Source organism: Schistocerca piceifrons, chromosome 3 (assembly GCF_021461385.2).
Source record: "Schistocerca piceifrons isolate TAMUIC-IGC-003096 chromosome 3, iqSchPice1.1, whole genome shotgun sequence".
Taxonomy (NCBI): Eukaryota; Metazoa; Arthropoda; class Insecta; order Orthoptera; family Acrididae; genus Schistocerca; species Schistocerca piceifrons.
Genome location: NC_060140.1, coordinates 57525352 through 57546210, shown reverse-complemented (window position 1 = coordinate 57546210; position 20859 = coordinate 57525352). Strand labels below are relative to the sequence as shown.

Below are 20859 nucleotides of genomic sequence, written 5' to 3'. Positions count from 1 at the left end.
CTGCCGTTTGGAAACGTGTAAGTCTTCTGCCAAGTAATTACGTGGGGGAAACATGTTGCATTAAGTAATGTTCAGCACTGTACTCTGGATGTCTTAACCTAATGTTCGGCAATTTGACAGGACTCAACCTATAGTTATGTTAAGTGGATTTCCATGTCACCCCCATTTCCTTACACTATTGTACTGCCTTTGATACCAAATTAAGTAATTAGTTAAGTGCTCTCACCTTTTTCTGGTACACTTTTCTAATTTCACATGCTTTTGAATGCCATTTCTGGCGCATTCTTCTTTGTCACCCACCCCCTTAAACTATTGTACTGTGTTTTACATAAAAATTATCCAAATTTACCTAGTAGTATGTACTTAATATGCTGTACTGCTCCGTGTCGCCCATTCACATACACCCTCGCCTTAACTACCATACGGCAAACTCAAAGTTGATATAAAAAAATTTTTGCAAATTAAGTACATCGATTTTCTTCACATGTATGAGGTTGTTTTCTTTTTAATTCACAGCATCCTATTTCTCGATAGGTTGGATGAAATATAGTTTAAACAAAAGATCGCTAGTAAAAAACATGTCCCTCCACTCAACGCACAACAACTTACCCGCGACGTGAGGATGTGGTCGTCTGCTGCCAAATCATGCATAGGTGTCAGTTTGGATCACACAAGTGTGAGGCAGCTGCATCCCTTTTCATACTTGACACCAGGAAATTCCTATCAAGATACGTGTTCACGTATGGGCTGTTGCAGGCGTGATGACGCATAGCTGTGGTGCATGTCCAGTGCCGAGAGAGAGTTTGTAATGCTTCCCAGAATAGCACAGGAAGCATTCTTCCTAGCAAACCTAACGGGACAGTCTGACCATCACTGAATATACCTCTCAAACTGCTGCTGATGCCGGTGTGTGAGCACTGTCCACCCTTTTTTCTCTGCAGAGGCGACTTTCAGCGTCAAGAAACCCTTTTGTACATGTCGCTATGTTGCACTAGCAGCTAAAACCGTAGGAAGTTGTTTACAGGTCATCAAATACATGCAAAAGTCGCAAGAACATTGCAAACCAAGAACATATTTACCAGTGTAAATACAATTAAATATTACGATCACTGCTGCAGTCTGACACCAATTGGTATACAATTAATGTCTCCTCTTGACAGCTGTCGTTCTGGAACGAATCTCAGATGCTATAGCACACATAACTGTCCACGAGAAAATCTCTCTCATATCCTCGCAGTTTGCTGAATATACATGTCCCTCATTATAGGACACACACTCATTCTCTGTCCATTCAACACCATAAGCCACAGAAACATTACACTGCTGTATATACACATCCCACACAAGCAGTGCAGTTATCTTTTATATCTGTACAGCACCCAATAAAACTACGGTATGCCTACGCTCACCACAACTATATGTTTCGATTTTCCTCAGTCCTAGGACATTGTCTGACAAAGTCTTCGAATCAACGCTTCTCGAACATGTTGCATCCTAAGAAGATTCTCTCAAGCAAGTGTTATGAAGGACAGGCATCAGGCACTACGTCATAATTAATACCGCATCTGCGGACATAATGCTTGTACAGATCACTATATTCCACTGACAATTAAACCGTGTAAAGCGCCGTGCAGATCGTCAAGTACGGAAAGACTCTTACTTAATTGCACCACTTTGCCACTGTGCCCTATAACTTGGAAGTGTGAAACCGATCTCCTACACAGCAATACATCACCGCGTACCGTGTAGATGCTGTGAACCAACAATTCGTATCATGCGCCTCACAAAATCTCCCCTTTTACATCATTCGTGTTGTTATCGGCCGCCAGACACCTGTACATATATTGCGAAGACAGACAGCATAAGCACATGTTCAGTAGATGTACTTCTCACTGCGCTATATATTTCCCTCGAGGTTCGGCGGTCATCCGCTCCCGACGTGTTTCCCCTTGGCACAAACTCATTACTGTTACTGGTCTGGACCTGGTTGCTCACATGTGATATACACGCATCTACAGACTCTGAGATTACAAGAACACGTATAATTTTGCATGAATTTCCAGAGCATCATAACATTTTCGTGGTACTTCCTGATATCAAGCACGTAGCAATATCACTTGCATAGCAACTTAGTTCCAAAGATATGGACTGGAAACTATTTCTCGAGAAACCCGAAACTTTAGCGAGGTGCAGCATACTGAAACCACTGAGTAACTAGAAACTTTTCCCATCAGCGAAGGCCTTTACATGAAAACGAGGAAAAAGTAGATGAAAGTGATATTTTCACTCGTGAATACTGATGTCGGTAATATAACAGATTCCAAATCATCCCTATAATTTACAAAGTCAACTAAGGTGTTTCTCATGTCTAAAGAACCACCAAAAGTGTCTTCAACCTGTCTGTCAGGTGCACACACCACAATCGATGTTCCCTGAACCAAATAAAGGCGCGAATTGCCAATAAGCAGTCAACCAGATAATTTACATGCGATGGAACAATGGTCCAGCGCAAACACACGTCCATATTGAATATTCTCAAATTTCCATGTTATCACGAAATCTAACCAACACAGACTGAGTATTAGTCCGTTATTCGTCTGTCTAGAGGACGACACAGTTAAGTCAGCAACAATCCTGCATCCCAGCAGGCGTCTCCATCTGGACAGCTCCTACCATTAGCCACCAACGTGGGTCGTTCCCGCCACAGGCCACCGGTGCTGCGCGGCATGCACCCCCAGTCAGAGAATCATTCTAGGAAACTGGTCTCGTATATATTTTATCACACTACTTACAATTAAATATTACGATCACGACAGTGAGCGAAGTATCGTAAATATACCCTTCTCGCCGCCGTGGCTCTGGAAATAGAAATATCTGTACCATTTTTATGACTTGGCACACTTTTATCTTTTCTGTCAAAGTAATCCACGCAAATCCACACCTGCCTTACTATAGACATAGGCAATTCCTTTGCACATGTCGGAACACACACACACACACACGCACACACACACACACACACATACACACACACACACATACACACACACACACACACACACTTTATATATCTGATGCTCAAGCCGAACTTATCACACATCCACCCCCCCCCCCCCCCCCGCCCACCGTACTGAGTATAATTCTTGGCCAATCACTGATTGCTGGCAATATGAAATAATACTGACCGAAAATCAGCGATGGGTGGACAGGTCTCATAAGTTTTTCTTGCGAGTGGTACCACTGTGTCTTAGGAAGAGAGGTGTAATTATATCACTAACAGCCAGATTTAAAAAAAAATCCAATCGCAACAACTACTGTATGTTACCATCACATGAGGTCTTAGTTCTACAGGTGCGCACAATTATTTATTTTAAAAGCTAAACTGGCTTTATAAATCTGCGTGTGGCATTAACTCTGAATGAAGTGTTTTTTCTTCCAGACATATACCATGACACTGAATATAGACGGTGTTCGCTGCAGTGTATTGTATCAAATCAACAGTGTAGTTACATGTCGCGGACGGTGCAACCTCGTAATAAAATTACCGAATCTTGAGAGTGATTCAGCTAAGGAGCGTGGTATAAAACCGATATTTGCAACCCCCCTCACACTGCTACTGCTAGATATTTCTCCACTATTTGTAACGCATTCTGTCTCTATGTAGTGTCAGAGGTTCGGTGATATATCGATTGGGTTATCGGCGATGGTTGATTCAGAACGATTAGAAACAGTAGTAGATGGTGTGCATCGTGATGTTTATCATTACAGTACATCGATGGTGTCTTTTCCATACAATCCGTCCACTGGTACACTGTTGATTACCACATTATGACTGACTGACATCCCTAGTTTGGGTTGGAGAAAGAGTTTTATTGGAGAAGCAACAACTGTGGATGGTTAGCACTGAAACATTGATCGCCTACATGACTGCAATATGAGGAATCACTCGCAACAGAACGCAGAGCCATCAGCTATTCCGTCACTGTGACAGATGAGTTTAAATGTAGAGGTTGTCAATCACCTTCGGACAGCAGTTTGAAAACTCTCCACAACGCCGCGAAACTCTTCCAGTTTCCGTATGTTGTAACTGCCTTTTATTTAAAATAATCCAGTGTGTGTGGTGTGTTATGGTAACAGCAGTAACAATATGACTTATACCATGCCACGTCTAGTTTTCTGTGAGAACCAATGGATCAGAACGTGTTAATGTCAGTTTAGAACCTGACACAGATCTCGAAGTCCTAGCCGAAGAAACAAAATGTATGGCAGTGTTACAGTAGAAAAAGAAACAATGTTTCAAACAATGACACAGGGTCACAGGGAGGGTGTCTTCGACTTATAGTATAGATTGTTGGAGATAGTCATCCTCCTAGAATACACGTGATGCACCTATACACTGGTACATGGAATGGATCAATAGCTGTATATTTAACAGGATCGTCAAATGTGCTCGATGGCAGCATACAAACGGTATTTATTTTTTATGTATGCAGGAGAGAGATGCGGTAAAAATCTTATCAAGTTTTCTACTGGATGAAGTTAGTGGAGCTTTTATAGTTAGTAATTTTTCTCTGATGGGTGGTACAGAATAACGAAGGTAGCATTTGGAGGTGATAGACGATAATGGGCCCTAAGGGACGCAGATCTCTGGTACATGGATGTAGTTTTGGGACGCACCACAGTGCAGTAGCAAATCCTCGTCCTTCTCCCAGTTCCTGTTTCCATCGAATGGTCAAAACACAGTTCTGCCACAGTAACTCATCTTAGCCTACAATGGTTACAAAAGGTGGTACACATAGCTTTCTCCGACTTCTTCTCAGTTCTCACTTACATTGGAACGATTACATACGCAAAGCTGCAGGGATGGTAGTGTAGAGTCAGAGGGGCAGTAGCAAGATGTATATGGTCTACCTAAAACCAGGTTGGAACTCTACTGTAGAAGATTGGTTCAAGAAAGGTGACTCGTTTCGAGATATGAGAGGGTCTCAAATGAAGGGCTTATTTCAATAGTGGTACATGTCCATTTTTATTCACTCTAAAATACAGAGTCCTAAAGTAAAATGAGAACAGAAAAATCTGCAGTTGTCATACCAGAAATATTCAAGCATATGGCTTCTTGCTAGAGATGAACCTTTCTTTCTGTGTGTATAGACCATTAATGTCAGAAGCATTACAGACAGAAAAGTGGAGGTAACGTACCACTACTGAAATAAGCCCTTCAAATATGATTCACTAGTGGCTGTAATCATTAAAGAACTTCTCCATTGGATCCAAAGCAGGTATGTGGTTGAATGGAAAGACTTGATTACAAATCCCAGACAGCATTTCTAGCGAAAGCATAGCACTAGACATTAGGAAAGCTAGGGTAGATTTCTTACAACCTTAATCGGCACACCATCTACTACTGTTTGTGATCCTTCTCAATCAACCATTCCCTATAATGTTTCTTATAATCCGTGAAAGTTGCTGGATTTGGATGGGTTCTCCTGTCACTGAAACAGCAGATCTGAAGATGATTCTGAATGAACCGAAACCGGTCATATGAATAAAAAATTTTGTAATCAGGACGGATTATAAGAAACATTATACAATCACTGATTGATGCTATCCCATCAGACATTGTGTCTGTTTTTGCAAAATTCCCTATAATCCAATCGATATATCACCAAACCTCTGACATGGCATCGAGAGAGAGTGCATTACAAATACTGCAGAAATATCTAGCGGCGGCAGAATGAGGGGATGAAAATACCGGTTTCATACACCGCTCCTTAGCCGAATCAGTTTCAAAATTCGGTAATTTTATTGCGAGGTTGCACCGTCGGCGACATGTAACCGCAATGTTGGTCTGATACAATACACTCAGGCGATCACCGTCTATATTCAGTGTCATAGTATTTGTATGAAAAAAGAAAAACCCTTCATTCAGAGTTAATGCCACACGTAGATTTGTAAAGCCAGTATAGCTTTTAAAGTGGATAATTGTATGCTCCTGAAGATCCAAGACCGCTTGTGATGGTAACATACAGTAGTTGTTGCGATCTGTTTTCTTTTTAACATCTGGCGGTTAGTAATACGATTGCGGCTCTCTTCCTAAGACACAGTGGTACCACTCGCAAGAAAAACTTATGAGACGTGTTCACCCATCACTGATTTTTGGTCGGTATGATTTCGTATCGGCAGCAATCAGTTGTCGGCCAAGTATTATTAGGGAAGGGGTGGGGGGAGATGTGTGATAAATTCGCCTTGAGCATCAGGCTTATAAAGTATGTGTTTGTTCCGACATGTGCAGAGAAATGCCTATGTCTGTCGTAAGGCATGTGTGGATTTGACGTGGAATACTTTGACAGAAAAGGGAAGAGTGTGGCAAGTCATAAGAATGGTACAGATATTTCTATTCCCAGAGCCACAGCCGCCAGCAGGGTGAAGGGTGTATTTCCGATACTTCGCTCACTGACGAATGTCGTCGAATTGAGACCATCATCATAATATTTAATCGAAATACAGCGATAAAATATATATGTAACCGGTTTCCCAGAATCATTATCTGATCGATAATGCATGCTGCGCAGCGCCGGTGGCCTCTGGTGGGAATGATTCACGTTTCTGGCTTACGGTAGTAGGTATCTGGGTGCAGAGACCTTTTGGGATGCAGGAATGTTGCTAACTTAACCGTGTCGTCCTCTAGATGGCCGAATAGCGACCTAATACTTTGTATGTGTTGGGTTGTTTTCATGATCGCATGGAAATTTGAGAATATTCAATATGGACGCGAGTTTGCGCTGGACAAATGGCTCAAATTGCTCTAAGCACTATGGGACTCAACATCTGAGGTCGTCAGTCCCCAAGACTTAGAACTAATTAAACCTACCTAACCATGCCCAAGGCAGGTTTCGAACCTGCGACCGTAGCAGCAGCGCAGTTCTGGACTGAAGTGCCTAGAATCCCTCAGCTACAGCGGCCGGCACTATTATTCCCTCCCATGTACCTTGTCTTGTTGACTGCTTATTCGCAATTCGCGCCTTTATTTGGTTGAGAGAACATCGACTGTAGTGTGTGCATCTAGCAGGTGAAAGATAGGTGGGAGACACGTTTTATGGTTCTTTAAACATAAGAAACACCTTAACTCACTTTTTAAATTATAGGGATGGTTTGGAATCTGTTGCATCACCGACATCGGTATTCTTGAGTGAAAATATCAGTTTCCTCAATGTTTTTCGCGTTTTCGCATAAAGGTCTTCGCAGATGAGATACGATTCTAGTGACTTAGTGATTTACAGTATGCTCCACCTGACTAATGTTACAGGTTTCTACAGAAATGATTTCCAGTCTAAATCTTTGGAATTATATTGCATGACCGATACTGCTATGCAAGTGATGCTACTATGTGCTTGAAATCGAGAAGTACCGCGGAAATGGTATGATATTCTGGGAAAACCATGCGAAATTATATGATCTTGTAATCTCAGAGGCTGGAGATGTTTGTAGAAAACATACATGCAAGCAAGCTGGTCTGAACCAGACACAGTAATGCGTTTTTGCCGAGGGCAAACGAGACCCTCTTTGCACATGAGTTCTGAGAGTGACTTCAGTCCACTGAGGGCGCTATGGTCACACATCGAGAGTTGATGACCGCCGGCCCTCGTGGGAAATATCTTGTACAGTGAGAAGTATATCTACAGTAAGTGTGCTTACACTGTCTGTCTTCGCGGTATATGTACAGGTGTCTGGGGGCAGATAGCTATACGAATGATGCAAAAGGGGGATTTTGTAAGGCGCACGATACGAATTATATGTATACAGCATCTACACAGTATGCGGTGATACATTGCTGCATTGGAGATAGGTTTCACGCTTTAATATTCAAGTTCCAGGCCACAGAGGCACAGTGGTGCAATTAAGTAAGTGTCTTTCCATATTTGACGATCTGCAGGCCACTTTGCAGGGTTTAATTATTGGTGCAATATGATGATTTGTACAAGCATTACATCTGCAGGTGTGGTATTAATTATCACATAGTGCCAGATACCTGTCCATAACACTTGCTTGAGAGGATCTCCGCAGGATGCAGCACGTTCCAGAAGCCCTGATTCGAAGACTTCATCAGATAGTTTCCTAGGACTGAGGAGAGACATATAGCTGGTGTGAGTATAGCATACCATAATTTTTTCTGGTACTGTAGAGATATAAGAGATAACTGCACTGTTTGTGTAAGATGTGTATATATTGAAGTATAATGATGCTGTGGCTTATATTGTTTCATGACCAGAGAAAATGAGTGTGTGTACTATCATGCAGGACATACATATTCAGCACATCGATAACTGTGAGGGTACGAGAATAATTTTTATGTGGAAAATTATGTGTGCTATAGAATCTGAGTCATCAAGAGGAGACACTATCTGTATATCGATCGGTGTCAGACTGCAGCAGCAATTGTAATATTTTATTGTAGTTACACTGGTAAATATGTTCCTCGTTCTCAATATTCTTGAGAGTCTTGTATGAATTTGGTGACTTGTAGCCAACTTTTGCAGTGTTTAACTACTAGTGCGATATTGTGGTGTTTACAAAATAGTTTCTGGCCCCTGAAATCTCCTCTGCAGAAAAAAGGGAGGCGGTGCTCCCACACTGGGAACAACAGCAGTTTTACAGGCGAATTCAGTGATGGACAAGCTGTCCCTTTAGGACTGCTGGGAGAATGCGTCCTGTGCTATTCTAGGAAGCATTGAAAAATCTCTCTTGGCAGTGAACCTCTAACTTGGCATCGCAGCTATGCATCATTCCACCAGAGATGGTGTCTAGGTGAACACAATTTCGAAAGAAATTTCTCAGGTGTCAAGTACGAAAGGGATGAGGCTGCCTCATGCTTGTGTGGCCAAAACTGACAACTACATGTGGTTTGACAGCTGACGGGCGCATCATCACTTCGTGGAGACGACGTTGGGCATCAAGTGGTGGGATGTGTTTTTTAATAGCGATCTTTCATTTAAACTATATTCCATCGGTTTCACCAACCAATAGGATGCTATCCTATACATCTGAAGAATATCGATTTAATTCATTTGCATGAATCTCTTATATCAACGTGGAGTTTGTGGTACAGTAGTTAAGGGGAGAGTGTGTGTGAGTGGGCGACATGCAGCAGAACAGTTCTAGAGTTCTCTGTATATAGCTTGGATAGGTCGGCAGCATTTCACGAGGAAAAAAAAAGCAATAATATTCAGGGCAATTTAAACCTTGTATACAAACTTATTTGCGAATTTGCGGAAAAAAATGGTGATCACATTTCCGAATAGCTCCCAAAACATTCTTCAGACTTTTCGTGCAGATAATTGTTTGTGAGTTAACTGCAATAATGGTTGGTTGGTTGATGCGGGAGAGGGGTCCGTAGAGCGAGGTCATCAGTCCCGTCGGATTAGGGAAGAATGGGGAAGGAAGTCGCCCATGTCCTTTCAAGCGAACCATCCCGGCAATTACCTGAAGCGATAAGGGGAAATCACTGCAATAATGAAGGAGCCGTTTATTCCGTGTGACACAGTCGCATGGTACGAAAATAACTATCCAGCAGAAACGTGCAAATATATGCATGCAATTAGATACGAACTTGTTAATAATACTATTAAGGTAGTAGGAAACAAATTTACAAAAGTGAAGACACGAGCAGGCATTTCGTAGCCAACAATTTCGGATAATATATTGGTAGTATCTTAGTTTTACGCCGATATACGCCGTTATACCTGTCAAAAAATATCATAACTCGGTCTTCTTAAGGGCTACCTATGTTATTTTACTCTGACAACTAGTCAGCACCGCTATCATATATCAATCGGGACACTCAAACAATATGTGACAAACATCTTGTTGCCCGATTCACCGTTTACAGTCACCTGTCAAGATAAGAATGATACCGCCTTCAGACTGAAAGTACACTGCATTACAGGCCACGTGTGCACCAGTGCAATCTACACACGAGTTCGTGAGACAACAGTCGGGGCGCGCACCTTTTTTCTATCATGTGTAGGTCATGAGCCTAGTTGTCCCACTGTGAACGTGTCCGTTTTGAAACATAGGCAGCTGGCAAGTGTTTCCAGTGTGTACAGGGTCCGAAATTTAGCACAGAGAGCTTGCCCCTTGGGCACAATAGCTGCTATAACTAGCTTGGGTATCACGGCTTACTGAGCTGCCGAATGGTTGCTTGCGATTCTATCAGCAATCGGTGACCGGATGTTTCCAGCGGGTATGAGATGTAGAGAATGAGGTAGACACGGCAACGGTGGAACGCTCTCTGTAGGGAGGCAGTGCAGGGCGGCAACGACTACGTGCAGTCTAGCTTTATTTTGTTGAAAGTTAGTCACTGAGACATTACAAGAGCGGCACAGCCACGGGCCTTAACATGTGAGAAATGTGACAAGTGTCCAAATTACCAGTTCTGCCACATAAAATTGATCAAGTTGTCCAGATTTTAGGGCACCTCTCATTTGCAGATAAGAGAGCATTTTACTTTATTTTCAATTTTGATGTTTCATATACGTGAAGTGAATGTACGAGCGCTGCAGTACATACGGAGTAAGGAGCGATCGGTAAGTTCCATACTGGTTAACACAGGCGGCTGACCATCTGACGCTTTCAGAGCCAGTGGGACGAGGTGCCGAGGCTGAAATCGCTCGCGACGTGAGAAAAGAGATGCATAGGAAAAGTACATTTATTCTGGCGCGAATCAAGTAGTTGTTACAAATACACATTTGCTAACAAAAGTTGCCTTTTGACACTCAGATATTAGGAGGAGTCTGCGGGTCAAAATACTATCTTCCAGCAATTTTGCTATACCAGGAAACGTTTATATTTATAAATGAATAACTTTGGCATAACCGAAGAAGTACGATCTAATAAGAACTTTACCGATTCTACGCTCAGGTTACATACTGTGCGCCATAGTCGGTAGTCGTCGACAGGATTCCTTTCGATTTAGTCATTTGGCAGACCATGGACTTGTACCATTATTAGGTAGCTTATAATCAATCTGGTCAAGTTCATAATATGGTGTTTCTTAAATAAACGCACCATAATGACATCCTGTGTAAAAGTCATTTGCACCAAAAACTTTTTTCCACTTCATTACATATAACGATACAGTACTACTACTCTTTTATAATCCGATGGCGTCGCTACGGCTTTACAAAGGGACATAAAACCAGAAAAGCATCTTCACATAATAGGAAGAAAGAATTCGTACGCTGTGGCTCGCAAAGTCAGTTCGAGGACGGACTGGCTTAGTCATCACAAAACTCCGGTGGGAAAGCGTGGCCAGTTACATACCACCATCTACGGACTCACCAGTTCAAAAATGGCTCTGAGCACTATGGGACTTAACATCTGAGGGCATCAGTCCCCTAGACTTAGAACTACTGAAACCTAACTAACCTAAGGACATCACACACATCCATGCCCGAGGCAGGATTCGAACCTGCGACCGTAGCAGCAGGTCGGTTCCGGACTAAAGCACCTAGAACCGCTCGGCCACAACGGCCGGCGGACTCACCAGTTAAGGAGAAACATTTCTGAAGGTTTAATACGAGTGGAGGAGGGGTGGGGCGGAGGGTTTCTTGCAAGGTAGTGGCAGTTTATGCCATCTCTACAGGTCGCGATTACATATGACGATGGGAAATGCACTCTGGCAACATTCGTTGTCTTTGAAGCCTCCACACATGGATACGTCCGTGGAGGTACAGTACAAGGAACTGGGACTCGTCTCAAAAGATGATGTGGTGCCACTGCTCCGTCCACTGTTATCTCTGGGAGAACAGCTGTCGGAACGTCTCTGTTATGCCGCGTCAAGGGAAGAGCTAGCCGTGTTCTTCGTCCTAATAGTCCCTGGCGCTCCAGATGTAGTCACACTGTCCACGTGGATACGATTCTCGGTACAGTCCCGTTTACAGTTTCGAGGCTGTACAATAACACGCGGCCAAGCGTTCAGTATGTTCGTCCTCTCATATGCTAGCCGCGTGGGAGAAATGAGACCGCTTGGTGTTATGAGCCTGATATAACCCGTCGATTCCGTATTCGTATGACACTGGTGGAATCCTGACCAATGGGAGCAGAACCATCGCGGACCATTGTAGTTAACATTTTTCTTGTTACACCAAGCGTAAAACGATATCCTCGCGACCAACGTATATTCAAATGCGAACTAGAAGCGTTCTGTGTAATCTCTCTTTACACAGGGTATGTAGATGGTGTTATCGAAGCCTATCTTATGCGGCTTCAGTGGAATGCTGAGGACTTCGATGTGCACTTTATGACAAACTGACATTTGTTGCAGACGCCGTCTTTGGGTGTTGCAGTTTTAGTGGCTGCTATTGCCCATAGCGACAGACACAACCGGCGCTACTGCGCGACCGATAGTGACACCAAATACTGCAGCGTAGGCTCTGCTGGGTGGCTGGCAGGCAGGCAGGCAGACTGGCTGCGGGCGGCACTCACGTTGAGGTCGTCCAGGTTGACGCAGGTGGTGTAGTTGGACCAGCCGGCGCCCGTCTCAGGGTGTCGGAACCACGTGCCGTTGCTCTCGCAGTGCCGGTGCGCCGTCCCTGCGAAACCACGTGACCCGTTACTCAGTTACTTTGATGCTCCTTGCATCATTTGAGTGGTTGATAGTAATGATACGGAACGAATTATTTCAGAATTACGTTATACGTTTTTATACAAGTATACCTAGATGCTGCCCAAATATTTTTTTTTTTAATATGGATGTGAATTAGTAATTCATGCTCACCACCTTCTACGTATACGCTACATACTATGCAGGGTGTTTCCGCAAGAGCGTGCAAGAATTCAACAGGACGCAGAGGATGTTGCACCGAACAATTTGATGTAGGCAACCTGGGATCGGAGAAGCCAGATTAAGGAAATAATAAGAATAAAATCACATTACTCTGTACTTTTTCGCTTATATAAGCTACAGTTAACTGCAAATACTATCACTGACTAAATGAACGTAGCATTTGTACTGTGTCTTACAAAATTGTTGAAGCTGACAGCCGTCGATCTCAATGCAACCACGACATCAGCGAGCAGCATTCTGATGTGTCCTGACAAATATCCCTGGCGTGTTTCGAATCTCTTCACAGGCAGCATCTAATTACATCTCCGTATCCACTGGGATATCATACGGAAGTGACTTTAGATATCCCCATCGGAAATAATCAAGGGGAGCCAGATCAGGTGAGCTCGCAGCCATCGAATAGGACCTCCCCTTCCAATCCAAAGACTAGTAAATACAGCGTTGAGGAAGTGAATTGAGGTGGTGAGGCGGTGTACGGTCATGTTGTTGACTCATAGTGCGTTCTGTCATGGGACAATGTAAATACGCTGTAACAGAGCCACCTAACGGACGAGTAAAGTAAACAAAATTTACATCCTGAATTCCTATTAATTAGGCTCGCCTACCTTGTTCCCTTGCAGGAAATAAAGTATGTACATGTAAATAAACTGGACATTACGTGTAAACCTGTACGCATGGTAGTTTCCAACAAGTTGCAAAACAGTAATGCTAGACAAAACGTTAGACAAGATTACTTCCATATCTCAGTAACTGTGTTTCTCCGACCCCAGGTCCCCTACCTCAAATTGTTCAGAGAAGCATTCTCAATGTCTTGTTACACTTTTGCACCGTCTCATGGAAACACCAAGTATAAATTAAAGTTCACCACGGCGTTTCTCTGTTCAGAAGTTACAGCTAATTTCAATAACTACTGTAGGGATTTTGATGCGTCTTTCAGTAAAAAATAGATTTATTGACGAGGAACGTTTGTGTGTATAATTTAACGTAGCCGGCATTGCTTCGTAATTGCTAAATATGTATGGGAACTGAACGTACGTCCTAATCTCCTCCTCTCTCTGTCTCTCTCCGTCCATCTCCTTCTTCTCACTCTTTGTGACCAATTCCTCCTCCCGCCCCCACCCCCTCTCTCTCTGTCCACCTCCTTCCTCCCATACCTCTCTGCCCATCTCCTCCCGACTCCCTCCCTCTCCCACCTTGACAATTGTTTATTGTTACAGCAAACGATACTTTGATTCGGAATTGAAGTCGTTTAAAAGGAAGAGTGAAATTGGTTGTGAGCGTTGGTATATGGGGTATCGAAGAAATCTCTCCAGCTGCTGGATCCGTGAAGATAGTAGCTTCAATGACAACTTTTTGCATAGTTTTAGTCTTCAAACTCCAGCTATCGGAGCGACACGAAATTATTATTAACACAATCTATGTATCTATACACAATGGCGGCTCGTGAGTATACAGTATGTTCACAATTTTTGGATTCAGATAAATTTGGGAGTATGAAATTAATATAATGCTGTATAACACTTATGGTTATCAACAAATTTACGTGTCTACAACCCCTGCCATTAATAACAACAATAATAATAACAATAATAATAATTATTATTATTTTGATGCATAACTTACCTGGCAAAAAAAAAGAATTTATTTCGTGTAATTTTGTTCATTTGTGCACAATTAAGTACAGTTTAAGGCAATAACGAAGTAATGTGTAAGATTTAAAATTCTGCAATTCGCATTTTTGTGTGCGAGGAAGCTTTAATGCTTTCCCATTTTTTTGGACATGTGTAAAGATTTCTAACAGATTTATTAATTCGCGAATTTACTTCCGAGCAGAAAATCAAATATTCTTACGCTGCACTTCCACAACAAGTTGCGTCGACTGTACTCTTTCTTGTTAAATGTTCGATTGCTGTCACGTTTACTTGATTCCGTCATTCTCCCCATCAAAGGATCTGTTCTCGGAGACCCCAATTCCTTTGCGGCTAACTTTTCCTGGTAAATTACTTTTCTGTTTTCACTCTGCAGCAGAGTGAGAGATTAAAGTCGCGTGACGGACCAAGACTCGAACCCAGGGCCTTTGCCTTTCACATGCAAATGCCCAACCCACTGAGCTACAGCAACACGGCTCACGACCCATCCTCACGTGGTTAATTTTCTGTTAGCATTTAAAGTAGGTTCAACATAGTTCTTGTTTAACTGCACACGAAAGCCTATTGCCGCACCGTAAATAAGCAGCTCCAAACGCAAAGTGCTGTTTGTTCAAATGTGTGTGAAATCTTATGGGACTTAACTGCTAAGGTCATCAGTCCCTAAGCTTACACACTACTTAACCTAAACTATCCTAAGGACAAACACACACACCTATGCCCGAGGGAGGACTTGAATCTTCCCCGGGACCAGCCGCACTGTCCATGACTGCAGCGCCTGAGACCGTTCGGGTAATCCCGCGCAGAGTGCTGTTTGTGGAAACGATTAAACTCAAATAGTAATGTGCAGCATTATGGTTACTTGAATAGCATTTAGATGAGGTACCGAGGTCCATACGCGCCTAATGCACACTGCCATCTATCCCACATTTAAGTGAATATCAGAGAAACCTGTGATATCGCTTTTCCTGAATTTTCTCCTATACAGTGTGGGCATACAGGACAGATAAACCTGACTACCCCATACCATAAGATCAACAGATTTCAGAAGCCTCAATAAATGCTACACTCTCACAATCGACAATGATGTGCTTTAGACCCTTATGATTCTCAGCGCCTCAAATGGATTACTGTAGGACATAACTCATAACTTAATATATTATAAATCATTCACAAACACACAAAATATGTTTATTTCCAGTACAGCTTTAAAATATACTGCCGTCCCATCTAAGTTCACTAAGTATGTAGTGAGTGAATTGTTGTTGTTGTTGTGGTCTTCAGTCCTGAGACTGGTTTGATGCAGCTCTCCAGGCTACTCTATCCTGTGCAAGCCTCTTCATCTCCCAGTACCTACTGCAACCTACATCCTTCTGAATCTGCTTAGTGTATTCATCTCTTGGTCTCCCTCTACGATTTTTACCCTCCACGCTGCCCTCCAATACTAAACTGGTGATCCCTTGATGCCTCAGAACATGTCCTACCAACCGATCCCTTCTTCTGGTCAAGTTGTGCCACAAACTTCTCTTCTTCCCAATCCTATTCAATACTTCCTCATTAGTTATGTGATCTACCTATCTAATATTCAGCATTCTTCTATAGCACCACATTTCAAAACCTTCTATTCTCTTCTTGTCGAAACAATTTATCGTCCATGTTTCACTTCCATACATGGCTACACTCCATACAAATACTTTCAGAAATGACTTCCTGACACTTAAATCTATACTCGATGTTAAAAAATTTCTTCTTCAGAAACACTTTCCTTGCCATTGTCAGTCTACATTTTATATCCTCTCAACTCCGACCATCATCAGTTATTTTGCTCCCCAAATAGCAAAACTCCTTTACTACTTTAAGTGTCTCATTTCCAAATCTAATTCCCTCAGCATCACCCGACTTAATTCGACTACATTCCATTATCCTCGTTTTGCTTTTGTTGATGTTCATCTTATATCCTCCTTTCAAGACACTGTCCATTCCATTCAACTGCTCTTCCAAGTCCTTTGCTGTCTCTGACAGAATTACTATGTCATCGGCTAACCTCAAAGTTTTTATTTCTTCTCCATGGATTTTAATACCTACTCCGAATTTTTCTTTTGTTTCCTTTACTGCTTGCTCAATATACAGATTGAATAACATCGGGGAGAGGCTACAACCCTGTCTTACTCCCTTCCCAACCACTGCTTCCCTTTCATGTCCCTCGACTCTTATAACTGCCATCTGGTTTCTGTACAAATTGTAAATAGCCTTTCGCTGCCTGTATTTTACCCTTGGAACCTTTAGAATTTGAAAGAGAGTATTCCAGTCAACATTGTCAAAAGCTTTCTCTAAGTCTGCGAATCTGATATGTGTGCTATCATCTAGCATGATTGAAGCTGAGCAAACCGGGGTAAAAGTCTTCCGCAGTGTACTACCACCTGGCGGCACTGACGTCAGCTTCTAGTTGAGTGGCAAAGGCTACCTGTGCACATCGTGAACTGTGCTAGTTGTTAGCAAATCTGTATGTATTTGGCCAGTAAGGCAATTACGTCACGCGAGTTGAGCATGCGCATAAGCTCCTTAAAAAGTGCACAACTGAAGTTGTGCTCACGACGCTGATTCCAAGTTTCAACGAGTCTAGAGGAGCAGTAGAGCAGTAGATTTAAGTTCTGATCCATTACATTGCAGTATCTATTTTACATTTAACAGCATTCAAAGAAAAATAATCCATAAAACCGCAAGGTGTCGAAAGTCTTCATGTGCACTTGTACTCTTACACAGCAGCTGCCGTTGTCTACACATGAACCTAAAACGCTTATGGAAACCATGGAATGAGGAATTACAGTTTAAAGTATAATACAAACCAAGTACAATCTCTGAAATCTCCACATTGTAGACAGGTGAATGTAGGGTTAAGAGACAGACAGAAAGAATAGTGTTCAAACCGATCCAGTGAACTTTCATTTTCTAGGCATGCATTTTACCGCTAGGCCCGTAGCTCTGATAAAGTACAGATAATTACGTTTGTTAAATGACCGATTTGCATGTTATATGTATTGGAAGCCCTAAGAAGAGATAGGAGTGACAGGTTATGCGGCCTAAATATCCTTGGCAGGGAGGAAAAGAAGAAAAAGAAAAAGAAGGCACAGGGTCATAGACAAGTAAATTTTGTGATAAACTCCGCTACACAATGATGATGTGATGGTGGTACGATAGAAAAAAATAATTTTTTTTCTTCCCTTTTCCTTTTATTTTCATACGAAAGTTAATTTTATTAGTGGAGGTTTTGTGTTTCTTTGTATATGCGTTCTTTAAATGCCATAAATGGAAGTGTTATTTTAGTGTTTTATATTTTGTGTGCACGAAGTATTTCGTTATGCACAGCATTGTAAGGTCACTTACACTTTTAAAACAGTGTAATGCATGTAATATCCAGCGAGAGAGACGGACTTTGAGATGTATAGACGCTTCGAGTGGTAGCTATGAAAGTATGTTAACAAAAGAGTCGACAGAGAAGTACAGAGACTGGTTGATAATTGTTGTACGTGGGCGAAAGAATTGCGTGTTTACACCACACCAGCAGCTTTAGACAGTGTTTTCGATGTACAACGCTGGCTCTTTTCGATGCATATCACGGGCTGTGAAGTTTATATATATATATATATACTTCGTGTCATGGGCTATGATCTCACAAGGTAACTACAAAATAGCGATGTGTGGAGAGCTGAAACAATGCGTTTGCTGAGTAGACTGTTTCCGGTGTGTATCGCAGACTTTGAACTTAAAAGGCGACGGCGCGTACTCATGATCGATTTCGTGCAGATTCATAGTATACGGAGGACTTGGTCGGAAATGAAAGTGTCGGAAGTGAGTGCTCCAGGTGGCCGAGTGTTTACGGAAAATAGCACGTCTGGTGCGGCATGAGTGAGGCTTGAGCCATTGGTATCATCCTGGTTTCCAGACAGACACTGTCGCCGCAGGAAAAAGCACATGATGGTAACCTGAGAGTCGTTGTGTCGAGTCCTCCTGTGGAATGCATTTTTCGTTCTCTCTCTCAATTTCTTCATGACTTTCAGTGCAAATAAACCGAAATAATCCTCAGTACATTGTGTTCATTAATATTTTCCCAAAAGGAATGAAAAGAAAAGAGAAAGGAAAACTTCAGACTGCAGATAACTTCCCAAGAGAGCGTTGTACTTACAGCGTCCGCGAGGATTCCGCAAGTTACTTTCCAAGGGGGGATGAAGCACGTATGTCGAGGGACCTCACTGATACTGTTTTTAATGTCACGTACAATAAAACATTTTCATTCCTATCATCCCTTTCCAGATTGGCAGTACCAACCGATATACAAATGAACGCTGGACTGCTGGCGGGCAAAAGGTAATTCTCATGAAAAGCAAGAATATGAACAAAGTAGCCTATTCGTATACAGACTACTACGTCATAAACCTTTCATAAAGTTTGTTACCAAAGGTCCTACGTTTGCCAACAAGAGAGCACTGGCTCTTTTGGACCGATTCAAAACTGGTGGGCGTGCAGGAGGGAAATGTAGGAATGACGTCATTACTTCATAAAAATCTGAAAAACTTACATCAGCCTAAGACAAAAGAATTTTGATTGATGTGACGGTGCCGGACGTGCAGTACAACAAATCTCTTCTGCCGATTGACTCGTGTCCAGCACAAGTGCACGGTTATATGGCGAGATTTCTTCCAGATGAAGGATTGCCATTATGCAGTATTAAAGAGGTATCTCCGAAATTCACTACGTTAGTGCTGCTCTGCAAATTTTTTATGGTCAGGCGAACAATTTGATGCGTTACGAGTGGTTTGCTACCACACTGTGCGAATAGAGCTAACTATTTACGAACGGAAACCAGGTTTTTTTTCTAAAGACACTGTACACTACCACTAAATTGTAAAAATTTGGCGTTTGTAACGTGTCCGACACGCCGAAATACTACTGCTTCTCATATTGTTATAATGAATATTCCGCAGTACGTGCAAATCATGAGCTGTTTAGAGATAAACGTATTTATTTTTATATGTAAATTTGCCCCGTACATCTTACAATGCCATGCTCGATTTTATTTTGGAACTCGAATTTTCGTTCGTTTTCCGTTTTCATGCGTAGTGTGACAATAATAATAAATACAATAGCTACACTGAGCATTAATCTGGCTTATTTACAGTGTAAGTAAAGCAAAAACTGAAAATAAAGGAAAAGTTCGTGAATCGGGACACGACACCGGGACCTTCGGATTACCATTCTTCACTCTCTCCGCTGTGACATACTATAGCAAGGTGAATGGCTCGCACTTCACCCGGCCCGCCCTATGAGTGCTTTTTTCTCTAAGCGCTTGGCCATTTAGAGCTCGAAACTCTTGTCAGCTTGATTTCTGGGCAAAACTACTACATTAGACGAAACCGGTACGTCGGGTAGGCGCTACCCCTTTGTTAGTGGACGTACAGATCAGGGGTGCACTATGCGCGACAAACGGACCACATGTGGCCAGCTATTGATCTGATGACAGCTCGCTCCTCAACGTTCGTTCTTGTATTCTCTTTTTTTCTTACAGAAAGGAGATAACGATTCATTAAAACTACATTGTTGTAACTGTAAAGTAAAATGAATATTTGTGAAACAATTATGAACTAATTACGTAGATATCTTTTGCGGCTCTTACGTAGTCACAGTGACGGGCTTACATCTCTCGCATTGACAAAAGGGCCTTTTGTTATAAACCATTGAATATAATAATGTCAAAGGTACAAAATGTGCTTCTTGCCATAAACTAACATGCACAAAATAAAAATCTAAGATCTATGATAGTGGAGTTACGTCTCTACCAAATGAACTGCTTTCGATCCATAGCGCGGACTGTGAAATATAATTGTATCGAGGTGCTTCTCGTCATGAACATATACCTAAGAAAGAAGTATTAAAGTTACAAAACGCTGATGAGAAATGTTTAATAAGCACAGTAATTTTACTGAACGTTACGTTTTTTTTCTGGCTGAAGCATTTCTGGTGTGCACTACCGACTACAGATACTTCGAGACAGTAAAATACGCTCTTTCTGCCGCACCTAGATGCAAGTGGCTACTATCAAGACGACGATTACAGCGACAGTTCTTAGTAAAAATTACGCTGATGTGGTTTGTGGGCCACCAACGTGCGACGTCGCCATTTTCCCACGGCTAAGTGTTTCCTCATCGCTGGTAGTGATTGTTAACAAACTCTGGCGTCGTAAATTTGCTTAAGAAGGACTCCTGTAATAAAGGAATAGTATATACTACTTGCTATAGTCGACATCTGTCTAGAGCTGCCATACGTCTTGGATTCCCTGGATCTGTCCTAGTTTTAAGGGAATATGAGCCTTCA

General features: G+C 42.2%; 1 protein-coding gene across 1 annotated transcript in view; it reads right to left on the bottom strand.

The window, feature by feature from the left end:
• Positions 1-20859, bottom strand: part of LOC124788385 (calcitonin gene-related peptide type 1 receptor) — a 299112-nt gene that overhangs the window by 147615 nt on the left and 130638 nt on the right. Inside the window, exon 3 of the mRNA XM_047255651.1 lies at positions 12484-12590. Coding sequence (XP_047111607.1) covers positions 12484-12590 — 107 coding nt within the window. The remainder of the gene's footprint in view (positions 1-12483; positions 12591-20859) is intronic.